General features: G+C 32.2%; 2 protein-coding genes across 3 annotated transcripts; both read right to left on the reverse strand.

Annotated features, from left to right (window-relative positions):
• Positions 1-876: 876 nt before the first annotated feature.
• Positions 877-18,354, reverse strand: LOC105342748 (ryncolin-1-like). Its single transcript, XM_066067843.1, has 6 exons — positions 18,249-18,354; positions 17,286-17,429; positions 14,979-15,124; positions 2,020-2,116; positions 1,473-1,637; positions 877-1,367 (listed from the first exon to the last, which is right to left on the reverse strand). Exons 1-6 carry the CDS (start codon positions 18,337-18,339, stop codon positions 1,333-1,335), a joined length of 678 nt encoding a protein of 225 aa, XP_065923915.1. The 5' UTR covers positions 18,340-18,354; the 3' UTR covers positions 877-1,332.
• On the reverse strand, positions 5,704-8,428 carry LOC117689849 (microfibril-associated glycoprotein 4-like). 2 transcript variants are annotated; one of them, XM_066067840.1, is made up of 6 exons: positions 8,304-8,428; positions 7,601-7,744; positions 7,288-7,433; positions 6,613-6,709; positions 6,105-6,269; positions 5,704-5,997 (listed from the first exon to the last, which is right to left on the reverse strand). In XM_066067840.1, exons 1-6 carry the CDS (start codon positions 8,389-8,391, stop codon positions 5,750-5,752), a joined length of 888 nt encoding a protein of 295 aa, XP_065923912.1. In that variant the 5' UTR covers positions 8,392-8,428; the 3' UTR covers positions 5,704-5,749. The 2 variants fall into 2 exon arrangements, with proteins under 2 accessions (XP_065923912.1, XP_065923911.1); XM_066067839.1 differs by having other exon boundaries at positions 7,288-7,439.
• Positions 18,355-18,583: the final 229 nt, after the last annotated feature.

The following is an 18,583-nucleotide window of genomic DNA, read 5'->3' on the forward strand; positions in this document are numbered from 1 at the left end:
ACCAACGCAAGGCTGAGGTCCAAAAAAAAACCGCATCATGGGAACAATTTCTTTTTACATTAAATATGATAATTTATTATTTGATGAGATTGAATAATGGAATAAATTTTATATGAATGTGAATAGAGAAGACCCTCATGACAAAAGAAGACACGACTAGAGAAAATTAGCTTGCGTTTGCTGGGGAAGATTGGAATAGAACTTATAATTGAAATCTATGTGTCATTTTTCTCATTGTTTGCAGTAGTAATTTATTTCTGCGATCAAAGGTAATTAGTGGTATTATCAGGCATTATATGATTGTTTGGAGTGGGGTTGTCATGTTGAAAATTTTGAATATACCAGCGGCAGGAAGTACAATTCTTTTGTTTTACTACAATATGACAGGATAATAAAATTCTACATTTAAATTCTTATTACACTTCTACAAATCATTTTTGTCATATTCTAAAAGATTGTTCAACGAAAATAGAGTTTTCTTATGATAAGATGCTTGATGCTGTATACGAACAAATACCTAGTTAATAAGGGTTATTTATGATTAACAAAATTGCCCCTGTTTTGAGTACATTTTTTTTAGCAATGTAGTTTAGGTAAACCTTCGTTTCACATATTAATGTTTTGTGTGTAGAATTTATGAATATTTAGAGATTATTTTATTGGGTGATACTATTTTTCAGGTCATGTTCCTGCTTTGGATATTTTTATTGACCATTTTGACTCCAATACCGAGAACTCATGTTTAGATTGTAAACAGGCATTTATTCATTATACCAAACTTAGGATCTTCTGAAATCAAATGACAGAACAGAAATCATGAACATCATGATTCACATGGCTGCAATTCAGATCTACAACTTCCTTTTATCATTCTAAGTGAGTCATTCTTTGAACCTGCTAGATTGCAGTGGTTGTCTAATAAAGGAGAACAAACCATTGACATGTTATTGTTAGAAACATGAAACTACTTTTCACGCTTTTTGATATTATCAATAAGGATGTATTAGTCACTGAAAACATTTCATCAATAACAAGATAAAGAATTTCTAGAGAGAACTACTTTGGTATGCAATAACATTGTATATAAAACGACAAAAATTCAAGCATGCAATTTTTAATTAAATAAATGCCATTCAAAACAATTTTAAATTTTGGGTCTTATCATCATTGATGCTCTCTTTAATGCACGGTTTTCATTTCCAAATTTGTACCACAAGATACTAGCCCATGTGATTTTAGCCGATTTTTGATAAGGTCCATTGAGATAAGCTTTGTGGCATCTCCTAAACCACCATCCTCCTTGATATTCCACGCTACAGTGTTCACTCCATACTATATTACATCATTACTATATGCGAGGCTATCACCTGGAATATATTTCTTAGATTTAAATTTTGATATATAGTTTGCATTTTTGAACTAAAATTTGCAATATGAAACTCAGATTAAACTGATAAGTATTGTATACTTACCCGCCGTTCCGCTGTATCCTCCGACGGTTAACTTGTATTTTTGAGACTCACTTCCAACAGTAAACCTGGAATATTTGGCGTAGGCCTTCTCACCTGAAAACTTTTGTAAGTCCACACGTAACTCTTGACTAGTTTTTGTTGTGAGCAAGTGAATATCTTTATTTCCTAGAAAATATAAAGGGGTTTCATGGGTCATCTCGCTCATCTGCACAACAATGTCCAGAATTGACCAAAAAGTTTTCATGGAATCAACATTGATGGTTCATAACGGATTGCTGTTTGTAGCTACAAATCAGCTACGATTGAAAGTAATAAGAATATGGTGTTTATGTACACAAAGCTGTTTTATATTATAAACTAGTTGTTTACTTTACCATCACGAAAGGGGTAGGAGGTATTTAATCCCTATGACATTTTTGCTAGACTTAATACTTTTACAAATGCAAGTGCTCTTACGCTTTCAACTAGGGATTTTTTTTTTAATCAAGGTCAATTTAAAAGATAAAATCTAAATTACCACACAAAACATTTTATAACACGTTCTTACCTAGCCAATATTCTCCTTCTGGTTCACCAAACCCGGTTTTGTAGGTCTGCCAAGATCGATAAAAATCTACAGACCCATCCGTTCGTCTTTGAATTACCTGCAAGACAACACGATATTTATGAAAAAAATTGTACATTGGAAAATTATAGTACAATTCTAACATAAGAAGATATAAGCTCTGGGAGACTTTTGAAAGTGATTTAATGCATTATCAAAGTAAGATACTGATAATGATATCGTGTTGTATCAAAATAGCAAATGTCCAAAATGAAAGAAGCATAGTTCAAAATAACCAATAAACGATTTTTACCGGTGTTAGTTGGTTGTTCAAGTGTGAATGAGGATGATAGCAAAAATTAACGGCCTTAAGAGGCTGGATGGTTTAACCATCAGATTTACATAAAATTTTAAGTCATGATTTGTTAAGCTATTTACAATTATTTGGTACAGAAAAATTCCATATATTTTCAATTTTTGTACTTTCCTGTATCTTTATATAGAGATCTTCTTATAAAGGATATAAATATAGTCTTAAAATGGCCACGACTATAGAGCGCTCTTAAGTTGACCACAACAATGTCCTGTTGGACCAGTAAGTTTTAGAGAATTAAACTGATGTGTAAGGTATGGAAACATCGAATAAACATTTTAAAAAAATTGAATATGTTATTGAAAAACAATACTTCAAGCTGTTTGGTCTAATTTTCGGCTTGTAACTCAATCAATTTCTTTGTTAAAGTTGAAAACTTTAACCAAATTATAATCACAGGAAAACGACATCTTTTTAAAAATTTAAAGAGGTAAAAATGATTATTGTAGAGTTACACAAAATTCCAAAGTGCATATGCATTGTACGTTTAACCAGACAGACTCTGTTTAAGATCATTCGTAAATTATTTTAGTTGAAATCACAGTTTATTTACCGGTGTCGTTTAAAAATTAAATAAGGTTAAAGAAACACACTCACTAGTTTATTTTGATTGACCAGAATGCTTTCAAAAGTTTATTTACATGTATATTATTCAAATTTAGTTTTTCTTTCTCTTTTATAGAAAAAATTGCCTTAAACGATTGACAAAATAACGCATTGTTCATCAATATACCTATTCGCAATTAACCATTGCTTTACAGCGGACAAAATCTGCTCTACAAACCGACTAAGTATAACTTTCATCAAACTGTAAATTTTCAGATTGAATTTAAATGAGGATATTTTGATTTATAGAAAACTCATTCATACCCTTGATAATGGAATGAGGCTCAACAGCAATCCCTATTACAAAATTGACCAAGCCAAAAATAAACAACATGCTCCGAAATGAACCCATGATGGCGTTGTTACTTTCAATGGATGAAACATTTCTGATTGCTTTTATATGCATGTACATTTACATGTAGATATCGCCTGACTATTAAAATGAAATAGGATATGTTTATTCCGTGACAATAGAATAGATCGGTCTGGGTCAATTTGGTGTTTTGATACAGAGACCGCCATGTTGCCATTCGTCCTAGTCCTTTTGCGTTGTTGTCATTATAATAAAGTTCCCTCAGAATGAGAATCAATGCAATGCATACATGCATATACAAGTATCATTTTTTGGAAGCATTATAGAATAATAATTATGCATGCATGTACATGTATGTAAACAGCTATTTTCCCATTCAATGCAACTTCCCACATCAGGAGCGTATCATTGGGGGGATGTTTTATGATTTAAGGACAGGTTTAAGTATTTAATACAGTCTCATTCATTCCAACATCAGGCACGTAGCATTTGGGGAACGGGACGGTGCCGTCTCTCCTATTTTATTATCTTTACTGAAAATAAACATTTTCTAAAATACCAAAAGAAATTTGATTTTTGAAGACTTCCCCCACCACTTTTTGTGAACGTGCTAACAAAGTATATGGTATATTACCAAAATTATCGTTAAATCGAAGAATTGTGCATTATAGGTAATATGCCCCCAATCATAGATTATGATTTTGAAAATTGGCAATATTATTTACATTTCTGTGTATTTTTAATATATAAATTTGAATTTCCCTTGCCTTACCCCCATCCCCCATCCCGACAATCCCACTCCACGGATTAGATCATTTATTATAGGAAATTTTGCTTATTAAAATTAAAAAAGATTAGGTCAAAATGATTAAGGATACTGTTGAAATTATTACTCTCCAAATGCACCAAATTCAGAAGGAAGCATAACATATAAATGATGCATACAATCCATATATTGATATTAGTTTGAAGTCCCAATCAATCGACATCTTAATTCTTGTAATCAAATACCTCAATTGTTCATTTGTGCCATATCAAATTTTAGATGATAGGTTTGACTGTACTTAAGTTCAAGAAACATGGTTTTAGTTTTATATTTTTGACACATAAGGCCGTGATGTAATGAAATTTTTAACTATTACAGGCATACATGAACGATTGCAATGTAGTTTAGTGTGCTGTTTTGTGCAGTTCTTGGGCTCTTGGTCCCAACAGATAAATAGTTTAAAAAGTTTATGCCCTTTTCTTATATAAAAACTGGGTATCCACCAATGCAATTCAGAAATCCAGGAAATGAAAAAATTGCATCATGGAAGTACATTATTTACATAAAATATCATTTCATATTTGATGGGATTGATTAATGCAATAAATTTTACATGAAGGTGAAGAGAGATGACCATACTCACAAAAGAAGACCAGTGAAAACATGGATAGAGAACATTATCAGCTCGAATTTACTTGGGAAGATTGGAACAGAACTTCAAATTGAAAGTTATGGGTCTTTTTTCTCACCTTATGCTGTAGGAATGGCATGTTTGAGATCAGAGGTACATGTATTGAGTAGTTTTATCAGGCATTTTTTAGTAAAACTTCAGTATCTTGAACTAGATAGGACTGTTTAAAAACTTTGAGGTATTTAAGATTTTGAAGGTAAAATACTTGTGAGTGGTTAGGAATCACTTTGACATATCCATTGTATTCAAGATATCAGTGTTCGAGATATCGAAGTTGAACTGTATATTTATTTGGGGGTAGGGGTGGGGTAAAAAAAAAACCCTTATTGCACATTTACGTGCCATGACTGGTCATATTCCTAAAGATAATCTATGAAAAAAAATAGAATTAATTCTTATGACAAGGTCGTTGATGCTTCATTTGAGCATATCTAGTATATAGATATTGGCTAGGAAACTAAGTTAGCCTTGACTTAAAAGTAAATGTATTAGCACTGTTGTGTAGGTTGACCTTCAGTCAGCAGCATGTTTTGTCTGTAGAATTTATGATTTATAAATATCACAGATTTATATACTGAGTTATTTAATATTACTTTGCAGATTATGTTCCTCCTCTTGGATATTTCTATTGACCATTTTGATGTCATCACAAAGAACCTATCTTGGATAGTTAACAGGCGTCTATGCATTACACTTAAACTTATTATATCTGACATCAAAGGACAGATCCGAGATCATAGACATCATGTTTTACATGGCTGCAATTCAGACGTATAACTTCCTTTTCCCTTTTAAGTGGATCTTGAATCTGAAAGGTTGCAGTGATTGTCTAATGAAGGAGAAGCAAACCAGTGGAATGTCATTGATAGAAACATACAGCTTACATAAATTAAGAACTACTTTGGTATGCATTTATATTGTATTTAAAAACACAAAAATTTAAGAATGTAGCTTTTAATTTAATAAATAGCATTCACAACAACTTTAAATTTTGGATCTTATCATCATTGATGCTCTCTTTAAAGCACGGTGTTCATTTCCGAATTTGTACCAATTCATACTAATTGCAGTGATTTTAGCCGATTTCAGATAAGGTCCATTAAGATCAGCATGGATGCATGCCTTAAACCACCATCCTCCTTGATGTTCCACGCTACAGTGTTTATTCCATAAGTCATTGTCTTGGTCTCTTGTAGAAAACTTCATACTGTTTTGATATGCGAGACTATCACCTGGAATATATTTCTTATATTTAAATTTTGATATATAGTTTGCATTTTTGAACTAAAATTTGCAATATGAAACTCAGATTAAACTGATAACTATTGTATATGCTTACCCGCCGTTCCGCTGTATCCCCCGACAGATAACTTGTATTTTTCAGACTCACTTCCCACAGTAAACCTGGAATATTTGGCGTAAGCCTTTTCACCCGAAAACTTTTGTAGGTCAACTCGTAACTCTTGCTTAGTTTTTGATGTGAGCATGTGAATATCTTCATTTCCTAGAAAAAGTGTGACTAAAATGCTTTCATGGAATCAACATGGTTCATAACAGATTGCTGTTTGTAGCTACTATTCAGCCATGACAAAATGTTATCTGAATGTAGTATATTTTAAAGTAATTGTATACACAAAAGCTGTTTTATATTATGAACCAGTTGTTTTAACTTACTAACACAAAAGGGGCGGGGAATTTGATCCCTTTGACAGTTTCGCTAGACTTACCACCTTGTGCAAATACAAGTGCTCTTTCGACTAGAGATTCTTTTGTTTTCAAAATCAAAAATTAAGATTATAAGAAGAATCTCAATAATCACTTTAAAACATTTTATTGCATGTTCTCACCTAGCCAATATTCTCCTTGTGGTTTTCCAAATCCGTCCTTGTATGTCTGCCAAGATCGATAAAAATTTACAGACCCATCCATACGTCTTTGAATTACCTGCAAGACAACACACGATACTAATAAATAAAATTGTACATTGGAATATTATAGTACAATTCTCTCATCAGAAGATAAACTCTGGAAGACTTTTAAAAGTGGTTTAATGCATTATCAATGTTTGATGTATCAAAATAGCAAATACCCAATGTGAAAGCAGCATGACATAAAATAACCAAAAAACGATATGTACCGATGTTTTGTTGGTTGTTCAAGTGTGAATGAAGATGATAACAAAAATAAACGACCTTAAGGAGGCTGAATGGTCAACAAATTAACCATTAGATCTGCTTAAAGTTTTAAGATATGATTTGCGAAGCTATTAACAATTATTAAGTGTAGAAAAATTCCATATATTTTTACTTTTCAATTTTGGTATTTTCCTATATCTTTATATAGAGCGCTTCTTCTAAAGGAGGTCAATATGTCTTAAAATGGGCACGACCATTGAGACCACAACGATGGTCTGTTGGAGTAATTTCAGAGAACCAGTAAGTTTTAGAAAGTTATTTAATGTGTCAGGTATGGAAACATCGCAGAAATATTGAAGTAAATGAAAGAAACCAGTAAAGACTCACTGTCCACCCTCCGCCGTCCGTGGTCATGTCACAGTACACCAACTTCTTGGTCTTCATATCCGGGTATATCGTGTACACACCGTCTCTTCCTTTTGTGTTGGGTATTGCTTTTAGAATGGATGCACAATCTCTTTGCTTTTGTAGCTCTTTAACTTTACAGAGAAATTTAGGAAAGAATGTGCCAAATGAACTAAGGTGAAAGAAGTTTTTGAAAAAAATATATTATAAGTAGGATATTTTGAGAACATGTGCTTCTGAATTTACACTGAGTAATTTATGAAAGTTGTATTTATGAAGATAAATATGTACTGACTGAGATACTTGTTGAGGTGTTTCCCGGTCAGTCTGTAGTGAGAGGTGAGAGACACATCCACAGTGATGGGGGTATCCACTTTGAAGGACGAGTTCAAGTGTTTCCAGTTCCATGGAGTCAATTTAAGGAGAGACTCTACATTGCCTGAAAAAGGGGAAAGTAAATCAGTTGTTAGATTCAAATACTAATATAAAAAATCCGGAATTTATTATCGTGTTATTTTTTCAGTCAGCATCAACAAATAGTTATTGTTTTATGCGTTTATACAGAATAAACTCTTTTGTATGAACAGGTTCACAGAATATTTACCCTTACGCCTTTGTTGGTTTAACAAATCTTCGGTGGTCGAAGAGTTGCAAGTTTGTGGTCGAAGAGTTGCAAAACTTGACGACATGAAAGCAGCTAACACGTTATCGTGTTTTTTTTAATTTTGTTATACATACAATTACAATTTCTTTGGTCGTTGACAATACCAAAAATGTAATGGATTTATTACTGGAGTACTATTTGTCCACGGAAATATTTAGAGCTATCAGATCTCCCAGAGTGTTAGGCAAAATTTGTCTTGACGATTGATTAACCCATTTATATTCTTAAAACTTGTTCATGTCAGCAATACAAACATGTAATGTTCGAATTTTTTTTTATTTTTCTTTCAATATTTAAATAACATTTTCTACAAGTGATTTATTATGATGCTTACCTTTGACTTTGGGGTGAGGTTTCATAGACATAACGACAACAAAATAAATGCATAAAAAGAGCAAACTGTAAAATCTACACCGAACCATTGTGTTCACTACGTTTCCAATCAAGGGGAAAGTTTTCAATATATATATGTATATTTGTAGATAATTAAAATGAAATATGATATGTGTTTCGTGAGAAAAAAGGAAATATGTAGGCTCTATAGCGTGTAATTACGGATGTTGACAAACCCTGTTATACACAAGCTCCTTGCATGTGTTGTCTTCCCCGAATAATCAGCTGCATGAAATGAAACTTACCATGGATATTGAAATGGAAATATTATGTATCACATTACTGAATATGATTAAGAAGCTTGAAAGATATTCCTGATGTTGCGGTTCCCGCCATTTTGTCCATGAGTGTCGCTTTTACATGCTAAAGACTAACTAAACATTAAAAATGAAGATATCGCTCATGAATATCATAAAAATATATTAATAATAAAGATAATTTTGATTTTACTTTTATGTTCCCGACTAGTTTTTTTATTTATTATTTTTATACTGCAATGTTACAAATTCAAATATACTTATACAAGCTATTTATTTATTGATTATTTTATTTATTCAGATTATTTAACTATTGAATCAGATGCTTTAATTAATTCAACTTTGTTCAAAATCTTAATCAAGTCGATAGAATTTTTTTGAAATGAAATCAATAATTAAAGCTCTTGGGTTTAATATTACAAATGCCACACTCATTTATGATAGCATATAAAGGGTTTAATTTTGTATATAAGAATTGATAACTAATTAGATTCAGAGAGAAAAGAGAAAGAGAAATAGGGGGCCTCTCTAAATATTATGTTAATAGTATTTGTTTCCGACTTAAAGTTTGGAAGCTATTTATACATGTACATGTATGTCACAAATCAGTATCTACCGGTATTATATTTGTTTTCTTTACATATAAGTATCCTGTAGGGACCCTCTTTAACGTTCCTGTGTAACTATTTTTTTTTTACCCGTAGTGTACCTCTCTGGACACGGTGTCAGCTATAGTACGTATTTGTCAGTTCTTTTCTATTGTTTGATTACTTTATTTAAACTGCCGCATTGCAGACCTGGCAGACAGTGGCCACGTTTTCCCCATGACAGGTATGAGCAGCTAAGGTTTTGAGTAACTCTTTCTCCTATTAGGGGTAAGTTAAACTATTTTATACTTTTGTAATTGAACTACGACTCAGTCTTTTTACATTCCTGTGGAGTTTATATTAAGTATTTTTTGTTACTTTTGATATACCGGTTTTACGAGGTAGAACTGTTAAACATAGGTGCTTGCTCGCGCGTGTTCCTGTGTGGTCACGTGTCGAGTGTGTGTGCTTTATATTGAGATATAAATGCATGATATACTTGTATTTTGCCGTGTAGTTCGGTGTACTTGTATATTGTCCGTGTAGTACGGAGTATTTGTATATCGTTTTGACGTGGTTTTTCTGTGTTAAGTAGTGTGATACTCTTAACGTTATGCAGTGATCGTATTCGCTGTGGTTTCGTGCTATTGTATGGCGTGCTGTTGTTGCCATAATGTTATATTCAAGTCCGTGCGACTTAGCCTATGTTTATGTAAGGTATATTAATCATGTAACTCAAAATATGTTTGTTTAATTTAATAAGGTCCCTATCCAGTTTCTGGCAGTCCATCGCCGTGGTAATACCTGTCCGCCACTGACTCACGCCATGCCATATCTACCCACTCCTCTTCTACATGCCTGTGACGAAGACTATGGACATCAAAACTTAAATATCTTATTGTTTATAATATGTATACAGCAAAACTCGAATATAACGAACACGGATAAAGCGAATTTACGGCTATAACGAATTATTATTCATGTCCCGGCAAATTTCTTATATAAACCTATAGAAAATTGATGTATACAACGAACACAGCTATAACGAATTTACGGCTATAACGAAGTAATTTTAAGACCCCCGCTGGCAAAATTTTAACGTATTTTATCATTTTTATAACGAATTTTTTCCATTTCAAATTTCATTGAAGAAACATGCAATTTTAAGATGCATATATAAAATACTCAAATTCAAATGGTATATGGAATTTTTTTAAAAATTGAAATGAAATGGTTATATTGACATTTTTGTAAATGACGGTAATACTAATTTTATAACTTACGATAGTTTAGAAAACTGTTGGCCGGAAAAACCCTTAATTATTTTATAACGAATTCGCTATAATATTTTTTACGAATTCGTTATAAACGTATAGCGAATTACGGCTATAACGAAGTTTTTTCTATGGGCCCTTGAAATTCGCTATAAACGAGTTTTGCTGTATTTGTTTGGTTTTATTTTATATAAAAATTGTAAAATATAAATCAATCCTGTTGTGTTTGACTGAACAGTCACGACGGCTGTCGTGACAATGTATATTTAGTTTTTTTTTAACTTAAAAGATGAACGTCCTTAAGTTTGTTATCGCCTTTTAACCATTGCGGTTTTTGTCCCTTGTTAAGTACATGTATCTTGTTTAAAATGACCCGTCCAAGTAATACATTTTACAAGCTAAATGTACCTAACATACCCCAAGGAACCTCTGATTGACCATTGACACTTCAATGATAACATGTATAACAAAGAAATGCGAGATTTTTTCTCGCTTGTAACTTGACAACTTGCATTCAAATTTTGGATGAGCATATGAAATACACTAAAAAAGCACTCTAAACATTTAAACTGACCAAAAATAGAAAACATTTTGCTTGAATCGTGACCATTCCCCCCTTCCAAAAAAGTTGTGGCGTGCATACTCAGAATATCTCGTGGCGTCCATCTTTTTCAATGACGAACAATATTAGAATATAATCATAGATTAGAAATTCACTGATTTTGAATAAAGACTTATTCAGGTGTAAAATTATTAATAGCCCTATGTGATCAAGAGGAAAAAAAGACCCAATAGTACCCATCATTTCTCTTTCTTTTGTGTTAAATACTCTGTTCCTACTAATGAAAGCCATTTTAGCTATCTAAGATTAATAAACAGTCGTTTGTCTACTGTAGGGAGATGACTCAATAAATACTACAACATCTGAAAATTCATTTTGTTTAGAAATAAATAATGTCAACTCTATTCTAACTTTTATTAAATAATATTTCATAAATTGTATTACATTTATATTATCTGTGCTTACTTTAATCAATTATTTGCAAATTTTATTACCTTTGGTATCTCTGGATGTATATTTAAAAATATTGAATACTGTGTTGTTTTAATGCAATATTGGCCTAAATCCAATTTTCGTCCTTCGCCTTACTTTTAGAAAGCCAGTTACTGAAATGGTTCTCAAAGAACAACAAAGAAATTTAGTGATTCTTATTGGGTATCATTTTGATATTTATATAAAGGACACCCAGAACTGTCAAACGCACAGCCTATTATGTGATATCTTTAGTTTCGGATATAGTTCCATCGGTGTGGGGTTTTTTTACCAGAATCTGCAGACACACAGCAATGAACCGCACGTCAGAGGTCCAAGAAATGAAAAACAAAACAAAAAACTCCAGAAAACCCATCATGGGAACATTTTTTTTTTAACATAAAATATGGTCATTTATTATTTGATAAGTTTAAATAACGCAATGAATTTTACATGAAGGTGAATAGAGAAGACCCTTCTGACAAAAAAAACCCCAATGAAAACATGCATAGATCGAGATTAGCTTGCATGTGCTGGGAAGATTGGAATAGAACTTCTAATTGAAAGCTATGGGTCATTTTTCTCACCGTATGCTGTAGGAATTGTGTGTTTGAGATCAGAGGTAAATTCTGATTTTCTCAGGCATTATATTGTAAAGCTTCATTACTTTGAACTAGATTAGACTGTTTAAAAACCTTGAGGTATTCGAGATATCGAGGGTAAAATACTTAAAAAGTGAGTGTTCGGATCTTACCAATCATTTCGACATATCCATTGTATTCAAGATATCAGTGTTTGAGATATCGAAGTTCAATTGTACATTTATTTGGGGTGGGGTAAAAAATAATTTTATTGCACATTTTCAAGCTATGACCAGTCATATTCTAAAAGATAGTCCGTGGATAAATATTAGAATTCTAATGACGAGGTCATTGGTGCTTTGTATGAGCACATCTCTAGTAAACCAATGTTCGCTAGGATAACAAAGTTAGCCTTGTCTTGAATATAAATTTATTAGCACTGTAGTGTAGGTAGACCTTCAGTTCACAGATTGTTTTTTGTGTGTAGAATTTATGATTTATGAATATTTACAGAATAATTCATTGAGTTATTTGATATTATTTTTCAGATTATGTTCCTGTTCTTGGATATTTCTATCGACCACTTTGATGTAATTACAGAGAATTCGTCTTTAGATGGTAGACAGGCGCCTATCCATTTCACATAAACTTATCATATTTTGAAACCAAAGGACAGATCCGCGATCATGGACATCATGTTTTACATGGCTGCAGTTCAGACCTATAACTTCCTTTTCTTTTCTTAAGCGACCCAAGCGTTGAACCTGCTAGGTTGCAGATATTGTCTAATGAAAAAGAACACACTGGGTCAGCGATAGTTATTGTTAGAAACATCCAACTTATAATTGTACGGTATATAAATGGAGCTAGTGTGTCTTATTTACTCACTTGTTTAGTTAATCAACTAGGGTTTAATAACCTCTGAAAACATTTCATTTATAATAAGATGAATCTCTTGAGAGAACTACTTTGATATGCAACAATATTGTTTATTATACTTTCATGTTAAATACTGAAATCTGATTGGTTTAGACGCAGTTGATAATCCGTTCTATTACGCAGTTAATAATATTTACTATTACCCTCAGCGTTAGCAACGCACTTGGCAACGGGTAACATTAAAAAATGTTACATGCGCGAAAATTATGCGCGTACGGTTCGCTGTAGAATTCAACTTATTCCTATATAAAAGCAGTAAAATTTTCTTGAAAATTTTAAAAAAGACATTCAGTATAACAAAATAAATAGTGCCTGTTTGGGAGGATAACAGTTGAAATTGACACCCCGAGAAAACCATTGTCAACCGACGCGAAGCGTCGGTTGACAATGGTTTTCTCGGGGTGTCAATTTCAACTGTTACCCTCCCAAACAGGCACTATTTATATAATGTTACCCGTTGCTAAGTACGTTGCTAACGCTGATGGTAATAGAACGGATTATGAACTGCGCCTTAACCAATCAGATTTCAGTATTTAACATAAAAGTATAACAATTGAAATTGGCACTCCTCTAAAACCCTTGTCAACCTCCGCTTCGCGTCGGTTGACAATGGTTTCCTCGGGGTGTCAATTTCAACTGTTACCCTCACAAACAGGCACTATTTATATAATATAAAACGACGAAAACTCGAGAATGTTATACTCTTTTATTAATTGCGTGAACAACAACTTTAAATTTTGGATCTGATCATCATCGATACTCTCTTTAAAGCACGGTGTTTATTTCCCAATGCATACCAATTTATACTAACTGCAGTTTCTTTAGCTGATTTTTGATAAGGTCCATTGAGAAAAGCTTGGTAGCAATTGTTAAACCACCATCCTCCTTGATATTGCGCGGCACAGTTCTCTTTCGAATTGTCATTGTGTTGGTCTCTGGTAGAAAACTTCATACCATTAAGATATGCGAGATTATCACCTGGAATATATTTCGTATATTTTTATTTTTGATTTATTTTTTTAAAACTTTAATTCGCAATTTGAAACTCAGATTAAACTGATAACTATTGTATATACTCACCCGCCGTTCCCCTATATCCCCCCACAGTTAACTTGTATTTCTGAGACTCACTTCCAACTGTAAACGTGGCATACTTGGCGTAAGCCTTTTCACCTGAAAACTTTTCTAAGTCCACGCGTAACTCTTGGCTAGTTCTTTCTGTGAGTAAATGAATATCTTCATTTCCTAGAAAATATAGATGTAAGAGTTCCATGGGCCATCTTGCTAACTTGCACAGCAATGTCCAAGTGTGACTAACACCGTTATCATGAAATCATCATCGTCTAACTGTGAATTGCTGTTTGTAATTATTTTTCATCCATGCCTACTAGGGATTCTTTGTTTTTAACATCAACATGTAAAGGAATGTTTAATTTATCAAATGAATCTCAGTAAACACTTGAAAACACCGTATTACACGCTCTTACCTAGCCAATATTCTCCTTGTGGTTTTCCAAATCCGTCTTTATAGGTTTGCCAAGATCGATAGAAATCTACAGAACCATCCATTCGTCTTTGAATTACCTACAAGACAACACTAACATTTATAATTGGAATTTATTGTATAATTCTCACAAAAGAAGATAAGCTCTAGAAGACTTTTTAAAGTAGTGAAACATTTGCATTATCAATCTGTGATACTGATACGGGTTGTTTTTATGTCCAAAATTAAGAGAGGATTGTAGATTAACATAACCATTTGTACCAATATTGGGTTTTTTTTCGAGTGTGAATGAGGACAATAACAAAAATTAACGGGTTTATGTTAACCACAACGATGACCTGTTAGATAAATTCTAGAGAACCAATAAGTTTTAGAAAGTTATCTAACGTGTAAAGTATGAAAACATATTGAAGTAAATGAAAGGAATCAGTAAATACTCACGGTCCACCCTCCGCCGTCCGTGGTCATGTCACAGTACACCAACTTCTTGGACTTCATATCCGGGTATATCGTGTACACACCGTTTCTTCCTTTTGTGTTGGGTATCATTTTTAAGATGGAGGCACAATCTTTTTGCTTTTTTAGTCCTGTAAGTATAAATAACAATTTATCATCTACGTAATTGTAAGTGTTTTTGAACGTCGCTGCATGTGTCCTATATTCAATTTTTATTTTTCAGTATTGTATTTTTAATTTATTCGTACAGTGTACTTTCAAAAGTTGATATTCCGTTCATGAATTATCTGATTAATGGTCATGTTCATACGCCTATACGTCATGTTGGTAAAATTTTGCTTTTCTGTTTTTATTTACAGTGCTTTAGGAATGCATTTATTGTCAAAAGCATTTGACCCTGTTTGGCATAAAGGTTTATTATTGAATAGTTACCTATACCTTGTAAATAAAAAGCAAAAGGTAAATATGTATCAAGAAGTGTTGTCGTCTACTTAATCATTATTCCTGGAATGCCTCAAGGCTCTGTGTTTGGTCAATTGTTATTTTTTTATTTGTGTAAATGATATTGCAGATACATCTAACATGTTAACATTTTGCAGACGATAATAGCCTTCAACATGCTGCAATCAATGTACGTAATATGGAATTTTTAGCTTAATCATAAGCTTGGTCTAAGAGATGGCTTTTAAGTTTCCATTCTTCAAAAGCTAAGGTTGTTTATTTTAATAATAAACCAAATAAAGTAACCCCTACGTTCAAAATTTAAGGATGTGATTTGGAATTCGTATCCACCCATAAACACTTGAATGGAAAGGGTGTTCTATTACTGATTCTGACAAATTTAAAAAAAATACAATTGATTGCAGCAAGAATTGTTACGGGTTTACCTATTTTTGAATCTCGGGAATCTCTGTACTTTGAAACAGGGTGGGAAACGCATTATAATAGAATGAAAATATCAAGGCTAAACAATGTTTAAATTGACCAAATCATTTTACCCAGATATGTAATGGTTATTTTTCCCAAAAAGCGTGATACTGTACATGTTTCTAACTATATTACCTAAATTTCTCTATACCAAAATGTCATTTGGAATTATAAAAATCTTCGTTTGTTCCTACTGTTGTTGAAGATTGGAATGCGCTTTCAACGGATGTCTGTGAAAGTGACTGCATTCACATTTAAAAGAAAAAATACATGTTTCTGTATTATATGAAAATGTACTTACTTGTTTAACTTTACCTTATTTTTTTTACATATGGTGTTAGACATTGGAATATTATTCATACTAAACTTTGACACAACTGTACATTGAATAATGATTTATTTTGATATAATATTATTAACAATCCACTCTGTTCGTGTGGTTAGCTCGAGGACTTACCATTATTTTTTCACATGTTATAAATATAAAGATGCTAGAAATATCCTATTAAATGATTTTTTTTTTACATTGTAAATCTAAAAATTGTCAATACTAATGTTTTACTTTGGGGTGACGGTGCAATAATTAAGTGACATTGAAAACAATTATTTATTTACATTAGTTTATGATTATATTAAAATCACTGAAAGATTTCACTGATCATAAAACTGCTTGTACACCATTGTTAATTATATACATGTCAATTGCACAAATGTTAACCGCCATTTTATCCATTGACCTTTATTTATGCCGTGTACACATATATTGTATTATATCTTTGTATTAGGAGAGGGCGGTCTAAGTTATGTAACTTATGTCCAATCCCAATTGTACTTTTGTGCAATAAAAATATGTTCCAATCAAATCAATACATTTCTAATAATCAAATAAAATTTGAGAGTCAGTCGTAGAGTTATAAGCAAGATACAGGGCTCACAGTTTTCTGTCATGTAAACAAGGCTCGGGCCATGTTGTTGTTTACATAGGTTCAATATACCAGTAAAAAGTCTTTTTCAAATGAATTGTTTTTGTTTTTATTCATAAACAGTTCCTAACGTTTAACACATTCATCTTAATGTCTAAAACTGGAATTTTCCCTTCAACATTCATTAAAGAAAAGCTTATTTTACAGGGGAAAAAGCATAAGTTCTGTTATTTGCTTATAACCCAACAAATGAATCTCAAATTTTGGTTGTCTATTTAAACATGCCTTACTGAAGCATTTTAAACATTAAAATCGGAAAAATAACTTTTGACTCAAATCGTGACTATACCCCTTTAAAGCGGCTGGTCTTAACTAGCTGGATTATATGGGGACATTGACTAAATTCATGATATATAAAATTAGAGATATATAATGTACTGACTGAGAAGCTTGTTGAGGTGTTTTCCGGTCAGTCTGTAGTGAGAAGTTAGGGACACATCCACAGTGACGGGGGAATCCACTTTGAGTGATGTGTTAATGTGTTTCCAGGTCCATTGGGTCAACTCAAGCAGAGATTCCACGTTGCCTGAAAGAGGGAAAATCATAATTATACAGATTTATACCATTAATAATTATTTTAATTTTGAGAACATGTATTTATATATAACTTTAAAAGTATCTTTTGAATAAATTATTAAAAAAAACCACTTCCAAGATGTTTGGTCTAATTTTCGGGCTTATACATCAAACAAAGTAGTTCTTTGTGAAAGTTAAAAACTTATTTAACCAATTTATAATCACAGAAAAAAACAACTTTTTGATAATTTAGATAGTTAAAGTTAAAAATGATTTTTGTAGATTGCACAAAAATTCAATGCACACCTGCAATGGAAGTGTAAACAGACAGTCTGTTTAGCTTCATTCCTAAAGTATTTTATTATACATGTATTTGAAGTCGCAATGAATTTACTGGCGTCGTTTACAAACTTCAATAGAGTGAAAGAAATGCACTCATTGGTTTATTTTAATTTACCGAAATGCTTTCAAATGTTTATTTACATGTATATTATTGTTGGCAAATGCCAGTGTCTAATAATTATAAATAGACATGAGCGAATCTTTAAAGGAAGGGGCAAATTGAACAAATATTCTTTTAAATATTCATTAAATCATCTTTCTTTTTCATTCAATTTGAGTTTTGAGTTAATCTTATTTATAAAAAAAATTGTCTCAAATGATCGAGTAAAATAATGCATCGTTCATCAATATACATATTCGCAATTAACTATTGGTTTACAGCGGAAAAAAATCTGCTCTACAATCCGATCAAGTATAGCTTAAAAACTGTAAATTTTATGATTAAATTTGAATAGAATATTTTTGAATATAGAAAACTTATCCATACCCTTGATAGTGGAATGAGGCTCTAAAGCAATCCCTATTACAAAATAATCGACCAAGCCAACAATAAAGAACATACTCGCAAAAGAACCCATGATGGCGTTCTTACTTTCAATGGATAAAACATTTCTGATTGCCTTTATATACATTTACATGTTCATGTAGATATCGCGTGACTATTAAAATGAAATAGGATATATTCCGTGACAATGGAATAACTTGGTGTATTGATATAGATACAGCCATATTGCCATCCGTCCTAGTCCTTTTGCATTGGTGTTGTAATTATAACCAAGTTCCCTCAGAATGAGAACCAATGCAAAGCATTTTTTGGTAGCA

The sequence above is a fragment of the Magallana gigas genome, chromosome 8 (genome assembly GCF_963853765.1).
Source record: "Magallana gigas chromosome 8, xbMagGiga1.1, whole genome shotgun sequence".
NCBI classification, from domain to species: Eukaryota; Metazoa; Mollusca; class Bivalvia; order Ostreida; family Ostreidae; genus Magallana; species Magallana gigas.

What these genes read in the sequence shown, in the direction of transcription:
- LOC117689849 (XM_066067839.1), bottom strand. Translation starts at nt 8,391, where the DNA reads ATGGTTCGGTGTAGATTTTACAGTTTGCTCTTTTTATGCATTTATTTT. An exon ending in ACCTCACCCCAAAGTCAAAG is followed by an intron (nt 7,745 to 8,303) that starts GTAAGCATCATA and finishes CCCCTTTTTCAG; the next exon opens with GCAATGTAGAGTCTCTCCTT. An exon ending in ACAAGGAGAATATTGGCTAG is followed by an intron (nt 6,270 to 6,612) that starts GTGAGAACATGC and finishes CACTTTTTCTAG; the next exon opens with GAAATGAAGATATTCACATG.
- LOC105342748 (XM_066067843.1), bottom strand. Translation starts at nt 18,339, where the DNA reads ATGGGTTCTTTTGCGAGTATGTTCTTTATTGTTGGCTTGGTCGATTAT. An exon ending in CGGACGGCGGAGGGTGGACC is followed by an intron (nt 2,117 to 14,978) that starts GTGAGTATTTAC and finishes GTTGTCTTGCAG; the next exon opens with GTAATTCAAAGACGAACGGA. An exon ending in AGAAGGAGAATATTGGCTAG is followed by an intron (nt 1,638 to 2,019) that starts GTAAGAACGTGT and finishes TATATTTTCTAG; the next exon opens with GAAATAAAGATATTCACTTG.